At 40.4% G+C, this 24323-nt stretch overlaps 1 protein-coding gene across 1 annotated transcript in view; it reads right to left on the bottom strand.

Moving 5' to 3' along the window:
- The window catches only part of LOC137502886 (origin recognition complex subunit 1-like), a 69304-nt gene that overhangs the window by 37848 nt on the left and 7133 nt on the right, over window positions 1-24323 (bottom strand). Inside the window, exons 4-5 of the mRNA XM_068230069.1 lie at window positions 14876-17413; window positions 5046-5242 (exon numbers count right to left, since the gene is read on the bottom strand). Coding sequence (XP_068086170.1) covers window positions 5046-5242; window positions 14876-17413 — 2735 coding nt within the window. The remainder of the gene's footprint in view (window positions 1-5045; window positions 5243-14875; window positions 17414-24323) is intronic.

Below are 24323 nucleotides of genomic sequence, written 5' to 3' on the forward strand. Positions count from 1 at the left end.
TGACGACGAAGAAGACCACAATGAACAACTAGTGTCGCATTCGGATGCCGCGCCCGCCTTAGAACTTACCGTACGGTACGTCCACTGATGTGATGTACATGAGACGCTGGTTTAACACTGCATCTTCGAGTAGGTTCCAATTACTACGGCAAAAGAAACTAACAGATTTTGTAAAGATAAACGACCAGTGATTGATGGTTTATGATGTGTAATTATGTTTAAATTAAGTTATTCTAATAAAATATGACTAATAAAATGCAAGTAGGGCCTAAATCTTCATTCTATGTTTTTTCATTTCAATAGAGGATATTTTTTAAAAATTGAATATTTCAGTTCGGATTAACGAGACTCTAGTGTACTTAAAAATATAACATCTATTTAAGTGAACAGGAAATTGTTTTAAATTGGGTTAGAACATGATGCAAATGTAATAGACTAGTATAACTTAGAAACAACTCTCTAACACATGGGTAAATGATGGAAATATCGAGCTCGACTATTTTTATTATTATGACTTGTGAGGTGTGGCTATGAAGTTGTTTATGTCTATTACTATTATTATTTATGTAGTGATGTACGGACTTTATTTGAAATAAATCGTCATCGTATTATTTGTGAGGTTATATCATGAAACATCTTCTGTATGTATATTAAAATGAGTTTATTTAATGTAAGAATATATAATTAATAGTACTGTATATAATTTATTATTATCTGTATATCATCATCATCATCATCATCATCATCATCATTTCCCTTTATCCAGTTGTAGCCGGGTAGGGGCAAATATGGTTCCTCTCCACTTTCTTCGGTCTTTCCACCACTCCTCCTCCAACACTGTGTCCCAGTCCAGGTTTCTTTCTATAATGTTGCGTTGGATGGTATCCTTCCATCTCAATCGTGGTCGTCCACGGCCTCTCCTTCCTTGGATTTGCATTTCCATCACCTTTTTTTGGCATTCTTTCGTCGCTCATTCGCTTTATGTGCCCAAACCATCTTAGTCGGCTCTTCTCTATTCTATCATTCATTTTTTCCACTCTAATTTCTTCCCGGATTTTCTCATTCCTTATTTTGTCTCTTCTACTCTTCTGTATCATACTCCTCAAGAACTTCATTTCGGCTGCCTGTATTCGACTCTCATCCTTCTTTGTCATTGTCATTGTCCAAGTTTCTGCTCCGTAAGCTGTTATGGGTACGTAATACATCTTGTACATAGTATCCTTTGCTTCCGTTGGCACACCTTTGTCCCACAACATGTTTCTTACACTATGATAGAAACAACTTCCAGCTTGAATCCTTTTACTAATCTCAGCATCCAGTCGAGCATTCTCCATTAATTCACCCCCCGGGTATTTAAACGTTTCCATTACTTCCAGGGGCTTGTCTGCAAGTCTGATCTGACCTTTCCCTTCTTTCTCCCCTCTAGTCATAACAAGAGTTTTACTCTTTTCTACACTTATTTTCAATCCACATTCTTCGATCTTTCCATTCACCACATTCAACTGTTCTTGAACCTTCCTGTCGTCTTCTCCCCAAATCACAATATAATCTGCAAATAACATCATGTTCATTTCTCTTCCTCCATATGCTGCTTTTGCTGTTCTCATGACGTCATCCATTACTATTGTAAACAGGACTGGTGATAGAACACTTCGCTGTCTCAGCCCACTAGTTATTTTGAACCAACTTGTCCTGCCAACTTGTGTTTGCACGCAACTACAACATTCCTTATACAATACCATGATCATACTTATTAATCCCTGTCCAATTCCTTTTTGCACCAGACTATCCCAAACTTTCGTCCTGGGAACACTGTCATATGCCTTTTCAATGTCAATGAATGTCATCACCATATCATTCCCGTACTCCCAATGCTTTTCCATTAGTTGTCTCATAATGAAAATGGGCTCTATTGTTGACCTTCCACTTCTGAAACCAAACTGATTTTCCTGTATCTGATTCTCAACCCTCAACCTTATTCTACTTTCCAGTATCCTTTCCATTATCTTAGCAACATGGGATATTAGAGCAATTCCCCTGTAGTTCTTCAAAACTTTCTTATCACCTTTCTTGAAAATTGGGATGATTATTCCTTTTTGGCAATCCTCAGGGACCTCCTTATTCTCCCAGACATTCCTGAGAACCCGATATGTCCACTGCAGGTCTACAGCTCCAGCTGCCTTTATCATCTCCACTGAAATTTCATCTATCCCAGCAGTTTTTCCATTCTTCATCTTTCTTACTGCCATTTCAATTTCATTCATTGTAATTTCTTTATCCATTTCTTCATCAACTAATTGCTTTTCCTGGTTGTCCATTGAATGACTGTCATCCGTTCTTATGTTCAGCAGCTTCTGAAAATACTCTCTCCATCTATTTCTTATTTCTTCTGGCTTTGTTAAAATTATGCCACCTTCTTCCTTCACCAATCTGGTGTTTACTTGATCTCTCTTTTTGTTTCTTAAGATACCATACAGTAATTTCTTGCTGCCCTGCGTATCATCTCTCAATTTGTGTGTGAATAAGGCCCAGCTTTTCCTCTTTTCTTCCTCCACTACTTTCTTGGCCAAATTCTTTGCCTCCACATATTTTCTTCTACTTTCTTCAGTCTTAGATGTTTTCCATGCTTTCCATGCCATTTTCTTTTCCTTCACTTTAATCTTTACCCTATCATTCCACCAGTGTGTTTCTTTGTCTTTCACATTTCCTGATATTCTACCACACACCTTTTCTGCACATCCAACCAGTGCTTCCTTAAATCTTTTCCATTCCTCTTCAACATTCCCCACCTCTGTCCTGGGTACCAAGGGTATTATGTCCCTTGAAATTCTTCTTGTATGCTTTTCTCCTTCAACTTCCATATTTTAATTCTTTTCTCTCTTCTTAATTGGGGTTTTTCAATCTTTCCAACTTTCAATTTTTCTATCACACTTCTATGATCTCCACCAAAGGCTTCTTCAGGCATGGCTGTTACATCTACAAGGTTCTTCCGGTGTTCTTTCTCTATGATTATATAATCAATCATGGTCTTTGTTCGTCTGTCTCCCCAGCCATACCTTGTAATCTTCTGACTGTTCTTCTTCCTAAACCACGTGTTTCCAACAATCGTTTGATTCCTCAAGCAAAAATCCACCAACAACTCGCCTTCTGGATTTACATTTCCATATCCAAAGGGCCCTACAACATCTTCCTTTCCTTGTCTTTCCATTCCAACTTGTGCATTTAGATCTCCCATCAATAGTACTTCCTTATCTTCTATCTGTCTCTCCACTTCCTCTAATACGTCCTCTAGATGTTCATCTATGCAACCAGTTTGTGGGGCATACAACTGAAATAGATCTTTCATGCCATTTTCAAACTGGAGTCTCATCATCATCCTATCGCTGACGTACTTTGTATATTCCACATATTCTTGGATTTCTCTTCTAAGTATGATGGCCACTCCATTTTTTGCTTCAGGTCCTCTGCTGCAATACAGCCTGTATCCTTCTCTCAGAGGGATCTCCCCTGTACCCCTCTTCTTGGTCTCGCACAGTCCAAGTATGGCTATATCCTTTTCTATCATGAAGTCAGCCAGTTCTTCTGTCTTTCCCCGTCAGTGTCAGTACATTTACTGTTGCAATTTTGATGTAGTTTGGTGCTGGTTGCCCATTTTTCACAGTTACCCCAGCACCTGAAGAGCTGCGCGTCGCTTTCAGCAGGGGACGCTCTAACCTTTTCCGAGGCACCATATCTGCTTTGTCCATATATGCTATTGTTACGATGGGCTCGCCACACCCAAAGGCATTTTATACCTACTGCCAGGTTCAAAATTAGGCCGCTCCTAACATGGAGACAGACGCCTTTCGTAGCCGCTCCTCTGGAGTACAGACGCTACAGGTATGCCCCTTCTGCCATCTCCGCCGTACCGAAGTTCACCTTCTCCGCCGTAGATGCAGTTGAGGTTTTCACTCGTAACCCTGAACTGGGACCCATACCAGATGTTACACACCGGGTCAGTGTGCTCTGGGACTCACATAGGCAGGGGCGCCACTCCCTGGGTAGGGCTGCCTCCGAAGAGGGTCCCTACCTGCTACCTAATCTGTATATATCGTGTATAAATCCAATGCAATGTTGTGCAACAAATGGTAGTAGTCCAGAACAATGTATCTTTGGCACTAGAGAATTCCAGAAAAATCTATTCATTGGAGACTCTCGAAATTGCAAGAAAACATATTGTGCCATATTCTTCTAGAAGCCTGGCCAGGCAATGTATATAAAGAGGCAGTCTTGAGGGTTGAGAGTTGTTGTTTTAGTGAGAGTTATGTGTGCAAGTTGTTAATCGAGTACGTGAATTTGTTGCGTTGGTAGTTGGTTGACATGTAAGTGTTGCGGTCTCCTCCTCCTTCTTCTTCTCCTTCTTCGTAGCAGTCAAGTGTTCAAAATGGTGGTTTATTCATGCGTGTGTAATGTGTAAATAAAACTGTATACAAGTGACAGCAATTCGTGTGAGTGTCTTTGTGGTAACAGCAAACATAAGTAGATCCATCTTCCTTTTCCACTTCATCGCCTCATTCAACCCTCCCCACGTATTTTAATGGTTTTTATCTCTTTAAATTAGTTTTGTTTTAAGCATAACAAAGGTACTATTTTAAGCTGTTTTTTTAAGAAGATAATTCTATGTAATTTCACCTAAGCAATGTTATGTAGCTGAAGATGTTCCTATGAAATGAAACATATTCTACAAATAATTAATTTTCTTAAAGAAAATATATAGCATCAAACAGGTGGAACTTTACTTGTATTGATTTCATGTAAACAAGATCTGATACAGGAAATTTAGCTGACTGAACATTATTATTGCCAGGCTAAAAGTTCCCTGACCACTAGCCAACATTTTGAAGAAAAGGTATTGTGGTGTGAAAATGGAAAACTGTTTTCAGAGCTGCTGACAGTGGGGTTCAAACTTACTATCTCCAGAATGCAAGCTTGCATCTTCGTGACCCAAATTAAATGAGATGCTTATACTTCAGTACAAAAGAAGATAAGTTAATGAAAGTACATACCCACCAGCTTTATCCAGAATCTTGCCTTCAATGAAGCGGAAAATATCCGCAAACTCCTTCTCGCGACAAGGTAGAGTTTTAGGCACGGCAGATACATGCAACCGAGACATAGCCTCTTCCTGGGGTGTGTTGGGGGTAGACACCGTGCGATCCCGTGCAGGCATAGTTGGAGTCAGCAAGCCTCGTCGAGCTAAGGACTATGTGGGGTATCCGGAATTACACAGTCTTAATTTAATGAACCAGATGACAAAATGAATATTTCAGCATATTCGCCATATAATTAACACACTGCTTACAGAGCCCAATACAGTTATTAATGCCATTCTGTTATCGCTAAGATGTAGCAAAATAACTACACTCATGTTCATAAAAAACAGAACAGCTTGAAAGACTAGAGATAGGAAGTTCATATTCACAGGACATGTTCATTAATTTGTTCTGCAGAAACGATTACCATTTCAGTCACCTAGGTTCAGCATGTGTCCTGTTGCCTAGTAGGCACTGGGACCTCCATGGGCACTGATAACTTGTTCCATGCGTGATGGCATCGACGCGTATAAGGCGCGAATGGTGTTCTGGGGTATAGCCATCCATGCTGCACTCACCTAGTTCCACAGTTCATCTTTGGTGGTTGGCATTTGATCACAGCACCGCACCTGTCTTTTCACCATATCCCACACCACACATTTTCAATTGGCGACAAGTCCGGTGATCAGGTGGGCCAGAACAACAGTGTGACGTCCTATGACAACAAGAAGGCACGTGTTCGTGCAGAAACATGTAGTCGTGCATTGTCCTGCTGAAATATGGCTTCTGGGGTGTCGTGCAGAAAGCGAACCTTGAACCTGAGGGCCAGCACGGTTCAAATGCTAATCATTTCTTCAGAACATACTAATTCACATGCCCTGTGAATATGAACTTCCTATCTCTAGTCTTTTAAGGTGTTCTGGTTTTTATGAACATGAGTGTATTAATATTACAAGAACTTTGGGCAAGATATATATATGGAAGAACAGGCACTGCACCTAGGTGGTGTTAGATAAAAAGCTAACCCGGAATCCACATATGGAAAGGAACATAACCCGGGCAAAGAACTTGCTGTACGCATGTAAAAGAGCCGTTGGGAAGACATTGGGCCTAAGACCATCAATGGTAATGTGGATATACAAAATGATCATTAGACCATTAATGGCCTATGCTTAGAGGCATGATTTTTTCGCATTAACGATAAACGCAACAAAAAATATTTTGAAGCACTTTTGCAATATCTTTACAAATCATATGTTTCTGGTTAAGAAAATATGGATATTATGTTCACGAATTAAAGCAAATTAAAGCGATAAGGCCATTTTAAAGCGAAATTCAATTTTTTATGATAAGCGTGATATTACAGCGAAATCTGTAGTGAATAACGAACTTGACATTTTGTTCCAAGATTATGTATGAAAAGAAAAGGAAGAGCGAACAAAGATTCATCATCAGGAAAGAAATATGTTATCATTAATGTTCTGGTAAATCTCTGTAAGACATAGCATCAAAGAAAAGGGGCTGGCCCCAGGCTTCTTGCCAAATGAAATGTTTGGAATGTTGCTCTTGTGGTGGCTGGTGATCCCACCCCAGCCTGTCTCCTCACGGCATTGTGCAATCCTGGAATCCCTAAAGACGTCTACAAGCAGCACAATTGACTGGTGTATTTTGACTTCGTGGTCAGGTAAAATGAAGAAAGTGATCACAGACAGTAGCAAAGATGGGTCACTCGACAAGTGTTACGGTGCACAGCAGAACTAAACAGTTTGTGAGTGAAGGTTTATACGTTTCGGAAAGCAATATTTTAATGTGTAAATTTTGTAATGTTCGTATCGAGTAGGAGAAAAAAGATACTGTCTCAAAACATTGTTTTAAAAATAAGGAACATTCAGAACGTAAATTTAGCACTCCAACAGTGAAGAAAGCTAAGAGTGAAAAAATAGAATTTATTCACGAAACAACAGGGATGTTACTCAAAGCCAACATCCTGCTGGAGAAGGTAGACGACCTTGCAGTCCAGAAATGGCTTCAAAAGTATGTACCAGGTATGTACAGTCTATCAATTAAACCTCTACAATCAACGATCTTTTGAATGATTTGTTTCATCCAACTAATGTAATTCAATCAAACTATACAAATGTTTCGTCACTGAGTGAAAAAGTACAAAAATTGCCTGGCTTTAAAATGTTGAAGCAGTCTGATATTATTGCTGGGTACCTTGGTTTGAAGACATTCTGTGAAAACAAATTGAAGAAAATCCTGGTCAACAAGTTGAAATAATTCAGTCACTGCCAGCATTAAAATTAATGCACCTGAAATTTGCAAATTCTGTTTTAAAGTCTATTTGGGTTCCCTGTTGTCATCCGTTGATGCAGAGTGATTTTTTCGAAGTACAATTTGATTGTCAATGACCGGAGACGATGAAAAAGAGCTCCATTGTAACAAGTGCTATGTTATCTTTTCACAAAGTAAGGAATGGGTAGGATGGCCCAATGATACTGTAATGTAAGTGTTATGTAATCATAATCAGAAATAAAGTGAAATAATATTGGATTCTTACTAGTAATTTTTACATTTACCATTCATATAAATAATTCAGAACCACAATAATGAAACCTTTAATGATTAATTTTAGAATTTCATTAAAGCAGAAAAAAAGCGAAAGGGCAATATCTATTTCGCGAAATAACACGAAAATTAGTATCCTTCTCACGAAATCGTTCAAAAATTAATGCGAAAAAATCTTGCCTCTACCTATGCTACAATCATATGATGGCAGAAAGTAAGTCAAGGAAAAGTCAACAGTAGATTGGATAGCCTACAGAGAATGGCATGAATAGCCATAACTGGGGCTATGAGAATTATGCCGACTGAAGCCTTGAATATTTTACTACACCTCCCATCACTATGCAATTTCATAAAAGGACAGGCTAGAATGAGTTCATAATGGCACAATCAGAGTGCTGGAATGCAAAAAGACCCAATCTAGGACACTGTAAAATTAACAGAGTAATAACAGAGGAAGTTCTACACATGCCTTCTGATCAAATGATACCAAAGTACAACTTTGAAAAACCGTTTGATACCCAGATAATAAAAAAAGAAGACTGGGATATCAATAAATGGAATACTGAAAAAGAAGATATAGTGTGGTGGACTGAATGCTCAAAGACTGTGGATGGCACAGGAGGAGGGATCAATGGGGGAAGACCTGAGGGATAAATCCAGATGAGCCTGGGCAGACACACTACAGTCTTTCAAGTGGAAGTGATAGCTATCACAATATGTCTTGAATAAAATCTGAAGGTGAACTATAGGAATAAGAACATTTTCATTTTTACAGACAGCCAAGTGGCCATTAAGGCACTAGAAGCAGTCCGGATAATATCCAGAATTGTCTGGTACTGCCACTCACTTCTCCTGAAGCTCTCAAAGTGCAACATTGTCAAAATAATATGGGTACCAAGGCATGCAGGTATAGAAGGAAATGGAAAGGCAGATAAACTGGCCAGGAAAGGGTCACAAACACATTTTGTACGCCCAGAACACGTATGCAGGATTTCCTATGGACAAGCCCGACACTACACAGGAAAATGTGTACAAAAGAAACAAATGGAAAACTGGAAAAATACTCCAGGATGCAGGCTTGCAAAGGAACTGATAAAAGGACCAAACAAGAAGCATACTAAAGAACTATTGAAACTCAGCAGAGAAAATATAAGATGGGTAGTAGGACTGTTGACAGGACACTGCCGTCTGAAAAAACACCTACACAGAATTGGAGTAACGAGAGACAATATATGTAGGAAATGCAATGAAGCAGAGGAATCAGCTGAACACATACTTTTCGAATGTGAGGCGCTGGGTAGAATCAGACTCTCCACTCTAGGACTACCAGGTGAAGAGAGAGGAAAAATCCAAGAAGACCCAGTAAGAACAACCTGCAGCTTTGTGAAGGGAGCAGGTATATCTAGGTGGGAATGAAGGGAAAAAAAAGGTAGCAAAAGATCTTAGAGGTCAACACTAATTAGGAACTAATATTTAGAGGCCCTATGAAGAAAAAAAGAATATTACAAGAACCTGATCTTCTCACAAGAAAGTTATCTTTACTGTAAGAGATTCTACTGAAAAAGAAATATATGTAAACTTCTTTGCTACATGACAAAGTAGAGAATCATCGAAATGTTTTTGGGTTTACAAGACGAGAGAGCAACTACATATTTTTTGGTTGTTCTCCTCTTAGAGCATGGGGCCGATGACCTTCGATGTTAGGCCCCTTAAAACAACAAGCATCATCATCATCATCATCATCTTACAGCATGCAGGAGGGCATTTCTACCAACAGGCAGATAAAGAGTTCCAACGACACTTGGTAAGTAAAATGGTGCACCTATTCAATACAAAGCTAATGACACGTAACTATATTTTCTCGATAATTAGTTACATTCGGCGGCGGTGACTGATACTCGAATCCGAGTTTTCGTTTCTCGCCTGCAGTTCCGTAATCCTTAGTCCACACGGTGAAGGTGGCATTGATGGCTTATCACATCAACTCTTGCATAAAACATGCGGCCACACATGTTGCATCCGATGAAAGGTGGGGGACGTGGCAGTGTTTGACGTAACTTCTTAGGGGGAGGGGGTTTCATATCTTCCTGTCTGCGATGTTTCTGCTCCAATTGTACAACTGCACCTGAAATGGTAGCACGCTAACGAGGGCGATCCAATGCATGAATATGCCAAGTATTTTGGTTTATATCTGCACTTCTCATGGTCTGCTTAAGTTGGTCTATATGCCGCTTCAGAGGAGCACCACGAGTCATCTTGCCAATGCTGAGTTCCCCATACAGGAATTGCCGAGGGAGTCTGCTGTCACTTATACGATGGATATGGCGTGCCCATCTAAGCTGATGACCAACGATGGTGGCTTCGATACTGTTCAGCTTTGTTTTCTCGAGAACTGCTATATTGGTTATATAGTCATCCCATTTGATGTTCATGAGGGATCTAAGTTTTTGTTGATGAAAGCATTCAAGTTTCTTGATGTCCCGGCGATATAGAGTCCAGGTTTCACACCTGTATAGTAAAGTAGAAATAAAAACAGCTTGGTACACCAATTATTTTCATGCGGATACTTAGATCTTTGTTCTGGAATACATGATGTGAGAGACGTCCAAAGGCCACATGGGCAGCTTGTATTCTGTTTTCCACATCTTTCTCAGAGGTACAGTGCATTGGAGAGAATACTCCCAAGGTACGAGAAGGGCTCCATCCTTTTCAGAGCTGTGCCAGATGTGGTGATATCAAAATCTTGGGAGGGGTTCCAGGAGCAAGCTGAGTAAGCACTTTGGTCTTCTGAATGTTGACAGTCAGGCCAAAACATTCATAAGCTCTGTTGAAGCAGATGACAGATTGTTGAAGCTCTTCTGGTGTGTGGACTGCAGAAGCATTGTCATCTGCATATTGCAATTCTGTGACCTGGGTGGAATAGGTTAATCTTTTGGACTGAAGTCTGACCTGGTTGATATGCCCCTCATCATACCGATATTTCATTTCCACACCTATGTTGTTTGCAGGCCTTGTCTCATAAAGCATAGCTGCCAGGTACAGGGCAAAAAGTGTAGCTGCAAGTACACATCTTTGCTTGACTCCATTTGTGCTTGAAAATTCTTCTGAGATATCATTCTGATACAGTACCTGACCAACCATACCATCATGGAGAGCTTGGATCAGACCAACAAAATGCTCGGGGCATTCAAAGCGCCTCAAAACCATGCACAAAGCGTTTAGAGGAACCGTATCAAAGGCCTTTTCAAGGTCACAGAACACTAAGAACAGAGGTGTCATTTGTTCGCTGGCCCCATGGTGTAGGGATAGTGAGCCTGCCACTCGCCCGGACGTTCGATTCCCAGCCAGGTCAGGGATTTTTCTCTCGACCTGAGGGCTGGTTCGAGGTCCACTCAGCCTACATGATTAGAATTGAGGAGCTATCTGATGATGAGATGGCAGCTCCAGTCTCGAAAGCCCAGAATAACGGCTGAGAGGATGCGTCGTACTCACCACACGACCCCTCGTAATCTACAGGCCTTCGGGCTGAGCAGCGGTCGCTGGACAGGCCAAGGCCCTTTCGAGGGCGTTAAGTGCCATGGGTGGGGGGTGGTCATTTGTTCTCTGCACTTCTCCTGGAGTTGTCTTGCGCAGTAGATCATGTCAATTGTACCATGAGAGGCACGAACCCCATACTGAAATTCCGGTACTAACCTCTCAGAAACAATGTGAAGTCGATTCAGTAAGACCCTAGCAAATATTTTACCAGCTATGGAGAGCAGGGATATACCACGGTAGTTTCCACAGATACTGCGATCACCTTTTTGAAGATTGTAATCAGTTACATTATCATCATATTATTAGCACATGGGACTAGTTGTGGCGACTCGGGCCTCCTTCAGCCATAAAGATTTCAAAAATTGGCGTAAATAAAACACTGGAATACACAAAGACAGCTACAAAAGAAATCCACACGTCACAAACCATTATACCACAAAATTACAATAATACGAATGTGAACGTAACGTTCAACCTCTTCTAATCATATGATACCAAAGTACAACTTTGAAAAACTGTTTGAGACCCAGATAATAAAAAAGAAGACTGGGATATCAACAAATGGAATACTGAAAAAGAAGATATAGTGTGGTGTACTGATGGCTCAAAGACTGTGGATGGCACACGAGGAGGGATCAATGGGGGAAGACCTGAGAGATAAATCCAGATGAGCCTGGGCAAACACACTACAGTTTTTCAAGCTGAAACATGTCTTGAAGAAAATCTGAAAATGGACTATAAGAATAGGAACATTTTCATTTTTACGGACAGCCAAGCGGCCATTAAGGCATTAGAGGCAGTCCGGATAATATCCAGAATTGTCTGGTATTGCCACTCACTTCTCCTGAAGCTCTCAAAGTAAAACATTGTCAAAATAATATGGGTACCAGGGCATGCAGGTATAGAAGGAAATGAAAAGGCAGATAAACTGGCCAGGAAAGGGGCAGAAATACATTTTGTAGGCACAGAACCTGTATGCAGGATTTCCTATGGACAAGCCCGAGACTAGATAGGAAAATGAGTACAAAAGAAACAAATGGAAAACTGGAAAAATACTCCAGGATGCAGGCTTGCAAAGGAACTGATAAAAGGACCAAACAAGAAGCATACTAAAGAACTGTTGAAACTCAGCAGAGAAAATATAAGATGGGTAGTAGGACTGTTGACAGGACACTGCCATCTGAAAAAACACCTACATTGAATTGGAGTAATAAGAGACAACATATGTAGGAAATGCAATGAAGCAGAGGAATCAGCTGAACACATACTTTTCGAATGTGAGGCGCTGGGTAGAATCAGACTCTCCACTCTAGGACTACCAGGTGAAGAGAGAGGAAAAATCCAAGAAGACCCAATAAGAACAACCTGCAGCTTTATGAAGGGAGCAGGTGGTATCTAGAGGCCCCATGAAGAAAAGAAGAAGAACATTCAATCTTGACTTGCTTGATCTTGAAAAATAACCTTGATCACTTGTAAATGATTGAAGAGGACATCTATAATTATTATTACAGAGATGAGTAGTGGTCTGATAGGTACTAGTCTGTAAGGCTTTTCAGGCGTTTGCTCTATTAACCAGCGTTTCGTCTTAGGTCTGACACTAGACTCGTCAGAGTGCGATGTGTCAGACCCTACCCATTGACGCTGGGTGTATGCAGGTGAGCTTATCAGAAATCTATATAGAGGCACAGTCTGATAACTGCATACGGGAGATAAAACTCCACAATGGAATAATTGCCCGCCTAGCAATTCCGAATGGAAAATTCTAAATTCCCATGGAGGGAATCAGAGATATTTTTCACCAATAAAGCATGTGAAGGCCCGTGTGTTAATACTGTGATGATAATGCAGCTAATTAATGAGATAATATAGTTATATATTTGTCATTAGTCTTGTATTGAATAGGTGGACCCATTTTACTTACCAATTGTAACAACGGATCATCATGAAATTTTTATCGTACTAGTTCCGATGAATCGAAAGAATCATGATCTATGTCTAAGCAGTTTTCTGAATTCTGTAAGATTTCAGAGTAGGGCATAATGCTAATGAAGAGAGGTGGTTTTCTTTAATGTCTGCCCAACGGGCCGATACAATTATTTAAACCTTAAATCAGAGGAAATGTTTGAAATACAATTTTTGAAAATATTTTGAAGGCACAGAATTTCATAATTATGTATTGAACAAGAATGATTTATCAGCAAAAATCAATCACATTTGCAGATAAATGTGAGTACAACTACAATGTCACGTAATGGTAAGAAAATCAATGTTTTTAATAGTATAAGGTGTTTCAACATTACAGAACAGAGATTAAACCAGGGGCACTATACAGGGTCTCTCTTATAAATCCAGACGGAACGCATTGTGTTTGTACTCTGGGCTACGGCAGCTGTAGTATGGGAGGCGCATGCATTCGCCACTCTGAATCTCAGCTGTTAACACGGTGAGACAGTTATCATTGCAACACAGTATTTTCGTATGTAAAATTCCTGTTTTCGTCTTAATGGTCGTGTGAACAGTCATAACTCTCGCTACTGGTGTGCAGAAAATCCTAATCGAGTTTATGAAGTCCCTCATTATGATAGGCAGATTGGTGTTTGGCGTTCTGTTGGTGCAAGATGAATAATGGGGCATATTCTTTTCGAGACGCCAGTACACGCAGGGAGGTACCAAAATGGCAATTTGATGCCGCTGTTCCATCAGTTAACGGAAGAAGAAAAATCGCTTGGGTGGTTTCAACAGGGTTCATCCCCTGCTCATACAGCAGAAGATTCCCTTCTTACAATCTCGGAAGTGTTTGCAGACAGAGTGATCAGTGCTGGTCTATTTCCCCCTCGTTCTCCAGATCTAACAGTGTGTGATTTTTACTTGTGGAGTAAACTGAAAGAAAAAGTGTATCAAACAAATCCTCACACATTGGAGGAACTGAAAGAAAACATTACGAATGAAATCAGAAACATTACAGTGGTAGAACTCACTCGCATCATACAATGCCTGTATAACCCAGGAAGGACGACACTTCCAGCATCTTTTATAAGGTAAGATTTCGTATAAGATGGTATACACAATTAAAGCAGGGCGGTCACAAGCGACCTAAGTTCACCTGAGGCAGATTTGCCGGAGTGCAGAGTACAAACACTGTGCGTTTCGTCTTAGTTTACATGAGAGGCCCTGTATTCTTCAGAAACCCTCAATCTGCAACAAAAAGGACTACAGAAACAATTAAAGATTAAGGAATGAAAAATTATGAGAAAAATGCTCGGACCAAGAGTTAAAAATGAAATTCATTACCCTAAACTTAATTGTCAAATATACACACATATTTCCAAAATCACACATATGACACGACTGTGATGAATCCAATTTACAGGGCATTTAGAAAGAATGGAACAAACTAATGGAGCAACACCTTTTTGAACCAGGAGCACCAAACCTACTAGATGGAATGAAATCAGAATTATAGTCCAAATACAGAGATTTGTGGAAGAACAGGAACTTCCACAAAGTAAATGGTCGGAGGAATGGAACTTGCAACCTTGTTAAGAATGAAAGACTACCGGGCAAGAAGAATGCTGAAAAAAAAGGTTGATTTTGCATGGTCCGAGGAACCAATTCAAGAAGAAGAAGAAGAAGAAGAAGAAGACATCTAGTCTGAAGCTAATAAAGGTAATCAACTGATCAAATAGAATACAACTTACCTTACGATTCAATGGAGTTAAATGACCTGCCCTAGGAGTTCTTGGAGATTCTGTTTTCGAAACTAACACATCGGCATCCGAATCATCACTAGTCTGCTTTGCAGGGGTCTGTTTTTGACTCGACCGTCTAGCAGGAGAGGCATAAACATCAGCTTGCAACCGTTTTGTTTGTGGCGTCTGACCACGTCTAGGGGAGACGACAGAAGAGGAATTATTACCTTCTTCATCGTCATCGCTGTATTTCTTAGGCGGTTTGCGTTTACGGGTCGATCGGCTACTAGGAGTTATGCCACTGACAGCATCATTATTCAACCCCTGCTTAACATCCGGAGTTTTCTGTGTTTTGGTCTGAGACACTCTGGTATTATTTTCGTTATCATTGGGATCACTTTCATTGATATTCACTGGTTTTCTTTCACGAGTTGAGTGCCTAACGGGACTTTGATAATTTTTTGATGGTGTCCTAGAATATGTTGTTGTTTCACAGTTTTCTTTGTTTCTCAGAGCTTTCTCTCTTGGACTGGCATTATGGCTCGGTTCTGACAATTCTCTCTTTGAACTAGGAGTCCCTTGAAGTTTTGATTGTGAAATTCGAGATCCAGCTCTCTCCTCATCATCGCTAGATGAGACTGCAGGTTTACGCTTGTGATTTCCAGGTGATTTAGTGCCCTCAGTATCAGCATTACTTTTTCGACAAGTTGAGCCCTGGATGAGACTCAAAAGCTTCTCCCCGACTATCTTCCTCAAACCTCTTAATTCTTCATTCTCATTGCCTTTAGCACTTGGTACTCGAAAACTTTTGGACGATACCACGGAGAAAGAATTACTTCCTCCTTCTTTATCATCATCAACGTAACGTTTATTTGGTTTGCGTTTACGAGTTGACTGACGAGCAGGACTTGTGTTGTTATCGGCTGAATCATTATTTAATCTCAACTTAGAATTTGGACTTTTTAAATTCTTAGTATTGTCTTCACTATCACTGGAATCGCTTTTGCTGATCTTGACCGTTTTTTTGCCATGACGTGAGGATCCAGGAGGAATGTCGTAATTCGATGTGGTTGCTTTGGAAGGTGTTGATACTCCACTTTTTGATTTCTTATCACTTTCTTTATTTTTAAGGGATTTCTCACTTCCTATGAGATTTTTGGTGTTAGGTCTTGTAGATGCCTTCTTTGAAATAGCTGCCATTTCATCACCTCCATCACTTGAAGAGAATTCATGGCCACGTTTTTTGTTATTGTCTGATGTAGTGGTGTCATCAGAATCAGAAACATTCTCACCTTTATCAATATTATGGTTCATAGATTTGTTTTCACGAGCTGAGCGCCTAACGGTAGAGTCGAAATTCTGGTCATGTGGACTTCTTAAATTCTTAGCATTGTCTTCACTATCACTGGAATCACTTTCACCGATCTTGATTCTGCCACGACGTGACAATCTAGAAGGACTGCTATAATTCGATGTGGTTGCTCTAGAAGGTGTTGATACTTTAGTTTTCAATTTCTTATTACTTTCTTTATTTCTAGGGGATTTCTCCCTTCCTATGAGATCTTTGCTGTTAGGTCTTGAAGACTTCTTTGAAATAGCTGCCATTTCATCACCTCCATCACTTGAGGAGAATTCATGTCCACGTTTTTGGTTATCTTGTGACGTAGTGGTATCATCAGAATCAGAATCATTCTCGTCTTTGCCAAGATTATAGTTGATGCGTTTGTGTTTACGAGCTGAGCGCCGAATGGTAGAGTCAGAATTTTCTGATGTGTTTCTCCTCGAGGATGGAGTGTGTTTGAGCGTTTCCTTTATGCGGGATAAGTGCCGAGTTGGACTTTCCAGTTTCTCTGCAATATTCTTCCTTAAAGTTGCCAACACTTCATTTACACACCCTTTTCTACTGTCACTATCCTCTTTACCTCTGTAAAACTTTGGAGATTTCTGTAAATTTAAAGATTGGCCTTCATCACCACAGGATTCAACTCTAGATTTATGCTGAAGAGATTTGGAACTCTCACTTGGATCAGAGTCATTTTCACTGTCGTCCTCGTTATATCTGATTTTTTTCTTTTCATGTGGTGAGTGTCGAGCCAAGGTTACCCTCCTGAACGCTGCCGAAACCTCGCTACCACTTCCTTGAATGCTCTCATTAACCGGCAGAAGTCGTCCTTGATGACCAGAACCTTGTTTCTTGTCCTTCACAGTAACATTTGACGATGAATGTTGTGAACTTGGAGTCCTTTGCAGTTTTTCCTCATCGCTGGAGGTGGATTTGCGCTTCTGCCTGCGGCGTGACCGGCTAGAAGATTTTACACTGTCAGAAGCATCTGAGGAAGTCTCGCCATCGTAAGTGCTGACCTTCACGAATTTTCTCTTACGTTCTGAGCGACGGACAGCAGTGTCACCATCAGGGGTCCACAACGTATAGCTATCGCTCTCGTCGTCAGATTCGCTCTCGTCATCAGAATCGCTCTCTGACATTACAGTCTTCTTTGAGCTTCGTTTAGAAGGAGTGGATCCTCCTCTTGTAGAACTTGGTTTAATCTGAAATACAAGACACAAGTTTTTAATTCTACAATTCACCAATAGATAAGAGCAGTAGAAAACAACGCAATGTTCAGATATGTTGTAATAAGAAATGAGAAGCCATTAAAGAACAAAAACGTGTATTAAGTTGTACATCACCTCGGTCAGGTCAAAACTGGAATATGCGAGCGAGATGTGAAGCCCTAGGTGCAAAATGCATGTATATCAACTTGACAGGGTGCAGAAGAAATACTTGAAATATTTACATTTTGAAAGAACATCTCAATATCCATGAATGGTTTCATGCAACGAGCTTTGTTAAATTTAGAAATGGAGAAATTAGAGGATCGAAGGCAGAAAGATGCACTCAAGTTCATTTATAAAATAAATTTGCAAATTGATAATCCTAGAGTTCCTTTCCCTCCTGAATTTCCATGTGCCATGGCCAAATTTGAGATTTCATTTAACATATTCAAATTAAAAAGCCATCAAAATTCATCACTTTACAGACTATGCAGTATCTATTAACAGTGCATCTAGGGAAAATAGTGCTCTCGATTTCAGTACAAACATGACAGTATTTTAAAAAGAATTCATGGCTAGCACTGACAGATAACAAAACCACTGTATGCTCAATATGTATTGAACTATATTTGAACAAGGACTTGTAAGCACAATCCCATTATAACAGGAGAGATAGGATTAGATTTAATTAAATTAGTCTTGGTAACATTAAGTAATGATTATTTGTAATTTCACTTCATATCATAAAGAATGCTGCTATAACAGGGATGAAAATCCTGTAGCAAGAAATAAATAAACCCTGTGACCGCAAAGGGTTAACGCTGATATGTGAGGGCCGTTCAACATATAATGCAACACATTTCATTTCTCACCCAATTTCGGTTTTTAAAAATTGGAATTTTGTTTGGGATATCTTTGAACATTCCCGCTTTGTCTCGTAGAGTTTCATCAATTTCCGATAGGTGGCGCCGCTATAACTAGCCTTCAAAAGGGCATCTGTAATGGAGGTGCATACCAAACAGAGAGCAGTTATTGAGTTCCTTTTGGCGGAAAACCAGGGCATCACAGATATTCACAGGCGCTTGCAGAATGTCTACGGAGACTTAGCAGTGGACAAAAGCACAGTGAGTTGTTGGGCGAGGCGTGTTTCATCATCACAACAAGGTTGAACAATCCCGTCCAATTTGGACTGTTCTTCCTCATCTACCCTACAGCCCGGATCTCGCACCTTCTGACTTGCATCTGTTTAGTCCAACGAAGGATGCACTCCGCAGGAAGCACTCCATAGATGACGGGGAAGTTATCGATGCAACACGGCGTTGGCTCCGACATCGACCTGTCGAGTGGTACCATACAGCGATACAGGCCCTCGAATTATGGTGGCGCAAGGCCGTAGCATAGAACAGAGATTATGTTGAAAAATAGGGTACTGTAGCAAAAGGATTGGAGAATAACATGGCGTATTAGAATCCTCAATAAAACCAACCTACTTTTAGAAAAAAAGTGTTGCATTATATACTGAACTCCCTTCTTACTTTCTGTTATAATTCTTATTATTTATTAGTTCACCAAGTCAATACTAAAATATGTTACAATTAAAAATTGAAACACTCAATAAAAATTGTTCATGGAGGACATGTTTTGGTCCACTGTACCATCTTCAGCTATGGATCAATGATACATTGTAAAAGGTTACATAATTATGCGCTTGAATTCAATGTGTGATAAAATACATGTCCTGATATGTTAAAATGTCTGTTCAATATAGTAAACACACATTAACATCTTTCTTCTGTATAAAACTCCTTGAGGCTAGGCCGCTTCCTTCCACTCCTAGTCCCTTCCTATCCCATCATTGCCGTAAGACATGTCACGGGCGCGCGTCGCAACAAACCCCCTTTCATGTCTCAGTGCCGAGCGAATGGACTCGAGTGAGTCTCGAATCCGCGATCTCCGAGATGATATTGAATATTGATCTAGAATTTTTATGATCATGTAACAGTGGCAAAAAATTAGTCTTTCAAATGTTGAGTGGTAATTTTATTAAGTGGGAGAGAGTTATAGGTGTTAAAAGCATAAGACTTCATACAAGTTTTACTTGAAGCAAGCTAGTGCAACACAAGTCAGTATGTGTAATGTTGTGCAATAGTCAGCTACACGGTGTCAGAGTAAAACAGAAAACGCAACAGAAAGTTCTGTAAGTGTTTCTAGAAGTGAATAGAAGCAAATTTCATGTAGATTGTTGACGCTGTAAAAAAAAAAATTGTTGAGTGAATTCTATGACACTCCCCTATCAGTTAGGGAGACGGACTCGTGAACCAATTAGATTTAAAAACGTCTTGCTTTTACAGAAGTAGAGGGGAAAAGCTTCGAGAAGCTTCGAACAGGAAATATAGGGAAACTTCGACAGATCGGGAGAACCTGGCTAGCTGCTATGAAAGCAACATGTGTGTGTATGGCGTACAGAGAGAATCTGTCCGACTTCCGTGTGAACAACATGTGTGTGGCTGTACGCCACCAAGGGAGGGAAACTGTCCAGCTTCAGTTTAAGTAATGTGTGTGTGTGGCTGTGAGCCAGAGTAGTACAGAATTTTTAGGTTATGTACGAAGCAGTGAGCCGCAGAACCAGTTAAATGCGGCTAGGCAAAATGGTCTAGAAATCGTAAATGTTTACGCGAGACTGTGAGGGAAGCGCTGTAAACAGCATAGTTAGCAGATTGCTAGCTGCAACGACATGAACATCGAACTGTTTGTCAGGAAGGCCGTCTGTCAATTCGACCCTGTCCTATCAGTAAACATAACCTAGTAATCAGAATTGTAGGGAGATAGAATTTTCTGATCGACGATAGAGTTCGAGGGTGTTGTCTTCGAATCCCCGAGCACATCAACTTGAACTAAACATCGCAGACTACGGTATCGTGGGCGCAGAGAAGAAGTCAAGAGAGAAGACGACACAGGCGATTGAAGAAATCTTCAGTCAAAAGCTAAGTAACTACCAAGTTTGAATGGAACAACTTATTGTATTATAGAGTGCAATTGAACTGGACAGTCAAGGACATTGAGAGAGACTGTCTGACCAAGAGGTATAAGTGTATCTGTACAAAGAATTTTAAGTTCCTCAATTGTACAATTTGTAAATATATAGCGTGTGCTTATCTAATCAATATAGGTGAAGGGAAGAGTGTGTGCATGTAAAGGTGTTCTTGTTATTTTTAAGATTAAGCTCCCGAAAATCTGAACCCAAGTCCCCAGCCTGCCGAATCCTTAGGATCACGACAGACCTATCTATGATGATCATGATGCTGATCATGCTTGTTGTTTAAAGGGGCCTAACATCTAGGTGATTGGCCGCTAATGAGATGAAATGTAATGACAATTTAAAAGTCCAAAATTCATCCTCTGACCAGAATTCAAAATGTGATGAAGAAGAATGAATGGATGAATATGTATTTAAAATAATCAGCAGATCCAGGTCACAATACTGAAAGTTAAAAATAATTCCAAAATTAATCCACTGACTAGAATTAAAAAAAAAAAAAGAGACAATGAACAATGATTATTAACTTAAAACAAACATTGGATTCGACCCACAATCTCCCACCTTCCCAGAAACTATCTTAAAACAATAGTATGTACTGACCAAGGGGCTGCTTTCAAAGCACAATCCTGAATTGATTATACTTGCTGCCTAAAGGAGTCCAAAATTCAGAACAACGGCCCCTCATAATGGTACTTATCACTAGGAAAGTAAGAACCACAGTATTTCTAATGTAGGGGTATTAATCAAAAGTAACGTAGGCTCACAGTGTTCCACACATTGTGGTACTATGCACAGGTAATGCTCGTTTCTCACATTACAGCACCACTCATAGGGAACACACAGCCATGGTGTTCATCACATAGGTGTACTAATCACAGGCAACACAGACTCATGGTGTCGCTCATATAGTCGGTACTAATCGCAAGCAACACAGACCCATGGTGTCGCTCATATAGTGGTACTAATCAGAGGCAACACCTCCCATCAACCATCTGTACTGTATATAAAAATTATCAAGTTATTAAAAACCACAAATCCAATATTCTACAATCCTTACATTTAGGATACAATTGTTACATAGATCATCATCATCTTCTTCTTCTTCTTCTTCATGGAGCCTCTAAATATTAGATCCTAATTAGCGTCAACCTCTAAGATCTTTTGCTACCATGTTTTTCCTTCATTCCTACCTAGACATACCTGCTCCCTTCAAAAAGCTGCAGGTTGTTCTTATTGGGTCTTCTTGGATTTTTTCTCTCTCTTCACCTGGTAGTCCAAGAGTGGAGAGTCTGATTGTACCCAGCGCCTCACATTCGAAAAGTATGTGTTCAGCTGATTCCTCTGCTTCATTGCATTTCCTACATAAGTTGTCTCTTATTACTCCAATTCGATGTAGGTGTTTTTTCAGATGGCAGTGTCCTGTCGACAATCCTACTAGAGTTTCAACAGTTCTTTAGTATGTTTCTTGTTTGGTCCTTTTATCAGTTCCTTTGCAAGCCTGCATCCTGGAGTATTTTTCGAGTTCTCCATTTGTTTCTTTTGTACTCATTTTCCTGTGTAGTATCGGGCTTGTCCATAGCAAATCCTGCATACAGGTTCTGGGTCGAGTGTTTGTGCTCCTTTCCTGGCCAGTTTATCTGCCTTTTCATTTCCTTCTATACCTGCATGCCCTGTTACCCACATTATTTTGACAATGTTGTACTTTGAGAGCTTCAGGAAAGGGAGAAGTGAGTGGCAATACCAGACAATTCTGGATATTATCCGGATTGCCTCTAATGCCTTAATGGCCGCTTGGCTGTCCATAAAAATGTCATCTTACAGTTCCAGTTTCCTGGGTACTGTTGGTGAGCCTCTTCCATTCTGTCTTATTGAGATAAGTTCTGTTGTTAATGACGTCCTCCAGTGTCCTTCCCCGATCTGCAATATCCATCTTATGATGTATATGCAGTAGGTTCTTGGTCTTCCCAAGTCGCTCCAAGTTAACATATGCTGTCCTTGTAGGCTCCATCCTCATTACATGTCCAAACAATCTCAGTCTGGACATGCTGACCCAATCTAACAATGATGTAACAATCCCAGCTTCCTTCCTAACCACATCATTCCTTCACTTGTCCAGTTTGATTTTTTGAATTGTGGACCTAAGGAACTTCATCTCGGATGCCTGCATACCTTGACGAGTCTTTTTTTTTTTTTTTTGCTAGGGGCTTTACGTCGCGCCGACACAGATAGGTCTTACGGCGACGATGGGATAGGAAAGGCCTAGGAGTTGGAAGGAAGCGGCCGTGGCCTTAATTAAGGTACAGCCCCAGCATTTGCCTGGTGTGAAAATGGGAAACCACGGAAAACCATTTTCAGGGCTGCCGATAGTGGGATTCGAACCTACTATCTCCCGGATGCAAGCTCACAGCCGCGCGCCTCTACGCGCACGGCCAACTCGCCTGGTGACGAGTCTTTCTTAGTGAAGGTGGAGGTTTCAATACCATAGATTAAGACTGGTATGAAGTACTGATTGAACATCACCAGCTTTGATTTTGTTGGTACTTCGGGATCCCAGAGGAGTGTTCGAACTTGCCGGTAAAAGTGAGAGCTCTTCTGCACTCTATTTGCCACCTCCTTTGTGGCTAGAGTATCTTAAAATAAAATAATAATATCCACAGTCTCTTTCCAGTCATTCGACCGGGTCAGGAATGGAATAAATGAGGCCTCCATCTAATGCCGAGGATAGGAATTGTGCCAGTTGCCGAAGCCTGTCGCACTTCTCTGGGGCAGTGATTAATGACTGACAGATGAAATGAAATGATATTTGAGAGTGCTCCCATAATGAAAGATGACAGAGAAAGCCCGAGTACCCAGAGAAAAACCTGTCCCGCCTTTGCTTTGTCCAGCATAAATCACAGCGGTGAGAAGCCGGCATGCTGCCTCCTAAGCCATGGATGGTCCTAAGTTTGCCTTAAAAATAAAATATAAAGTTAACAAAACAATCAAGTACACAACACTAAAACTGAGTCCTCATGAAAAATTAATCTAGAAATACCTTTTTAAAAAAAAGGCTGAAGAAGGCCCAAACGGGCAAAACATGTACCTATTGTTTGATATTTCTTGGCATTATTTTTTAAGACACATTTGTGTACTGACTATAGTGCTATTAAAACAATGTGCGTGTTCTGACAGTTCTCAGCGTGGTAGTAGGAGGTGGCAGTTACTATGACAACCAGTACACGCATCCCGTTTCCGCCAATCCCAACTCGACATGCACTCTCCCTTTTCCTACCCCGCTGTAAGATAGCTTCTAGAGGCGGTCGGTCCGAGTTCCACATTGCCAATATAGTATACCTTAGCACATGTGGCTGGGCTATATAACAATGTCTACTTTGAGTGATATCATTATCTGAAGGCTATATTGTGTTTTTGAAATCAGCTAAATATTATAGTGCTTTTGTGTTCGTGTTAATAAGTGTATCGTTATCGAGGCTGGAATTCTAGTGTAGTGTAAATTTTATATAGTATTGTGTAGTATAGTGTCATTTTAACACCATCTCATTTACAGAACTCAAAATGTTGCAACCCGTTCAGAGCGCCGCTAAACAACAACGAGGGCGACCTAGAATTCATTCACCTTGAAAAAAGGCAAGGGTAATGGGGAGGCATGGCTTCGCTACTCGTGGTCAAGCTCGCGATATGGTATGTGCCTTACGGGAATATTTTGATGCTGAAAGGGAAAATGGAGGCCCTCTGATAGAAGTTAACAAAGTTGTAGAAAGAACAGCAGCAGCTTTAAAATTTCTCAAGCTACAGTAATTAGAATAGGGAAAGAAAAAGAAAAGAAATAAAAGGAGATCTGAACCCAGAATGTTGAGCAGGCCT

Source organism: Anabrus simplex, chromosome 13, assembly GCF_040414725.1.
Source record: "Anabrus simplex isolate iqAnaSimp1 chromosome 13, ASM4041472v1, whole genome shotgun sequence".
NCBI lineage: Eukaryota > Metazoa > Arthropoda > Insecta > Orthoptera > Tettigoniidae > Anabrus > Anabrus simplex.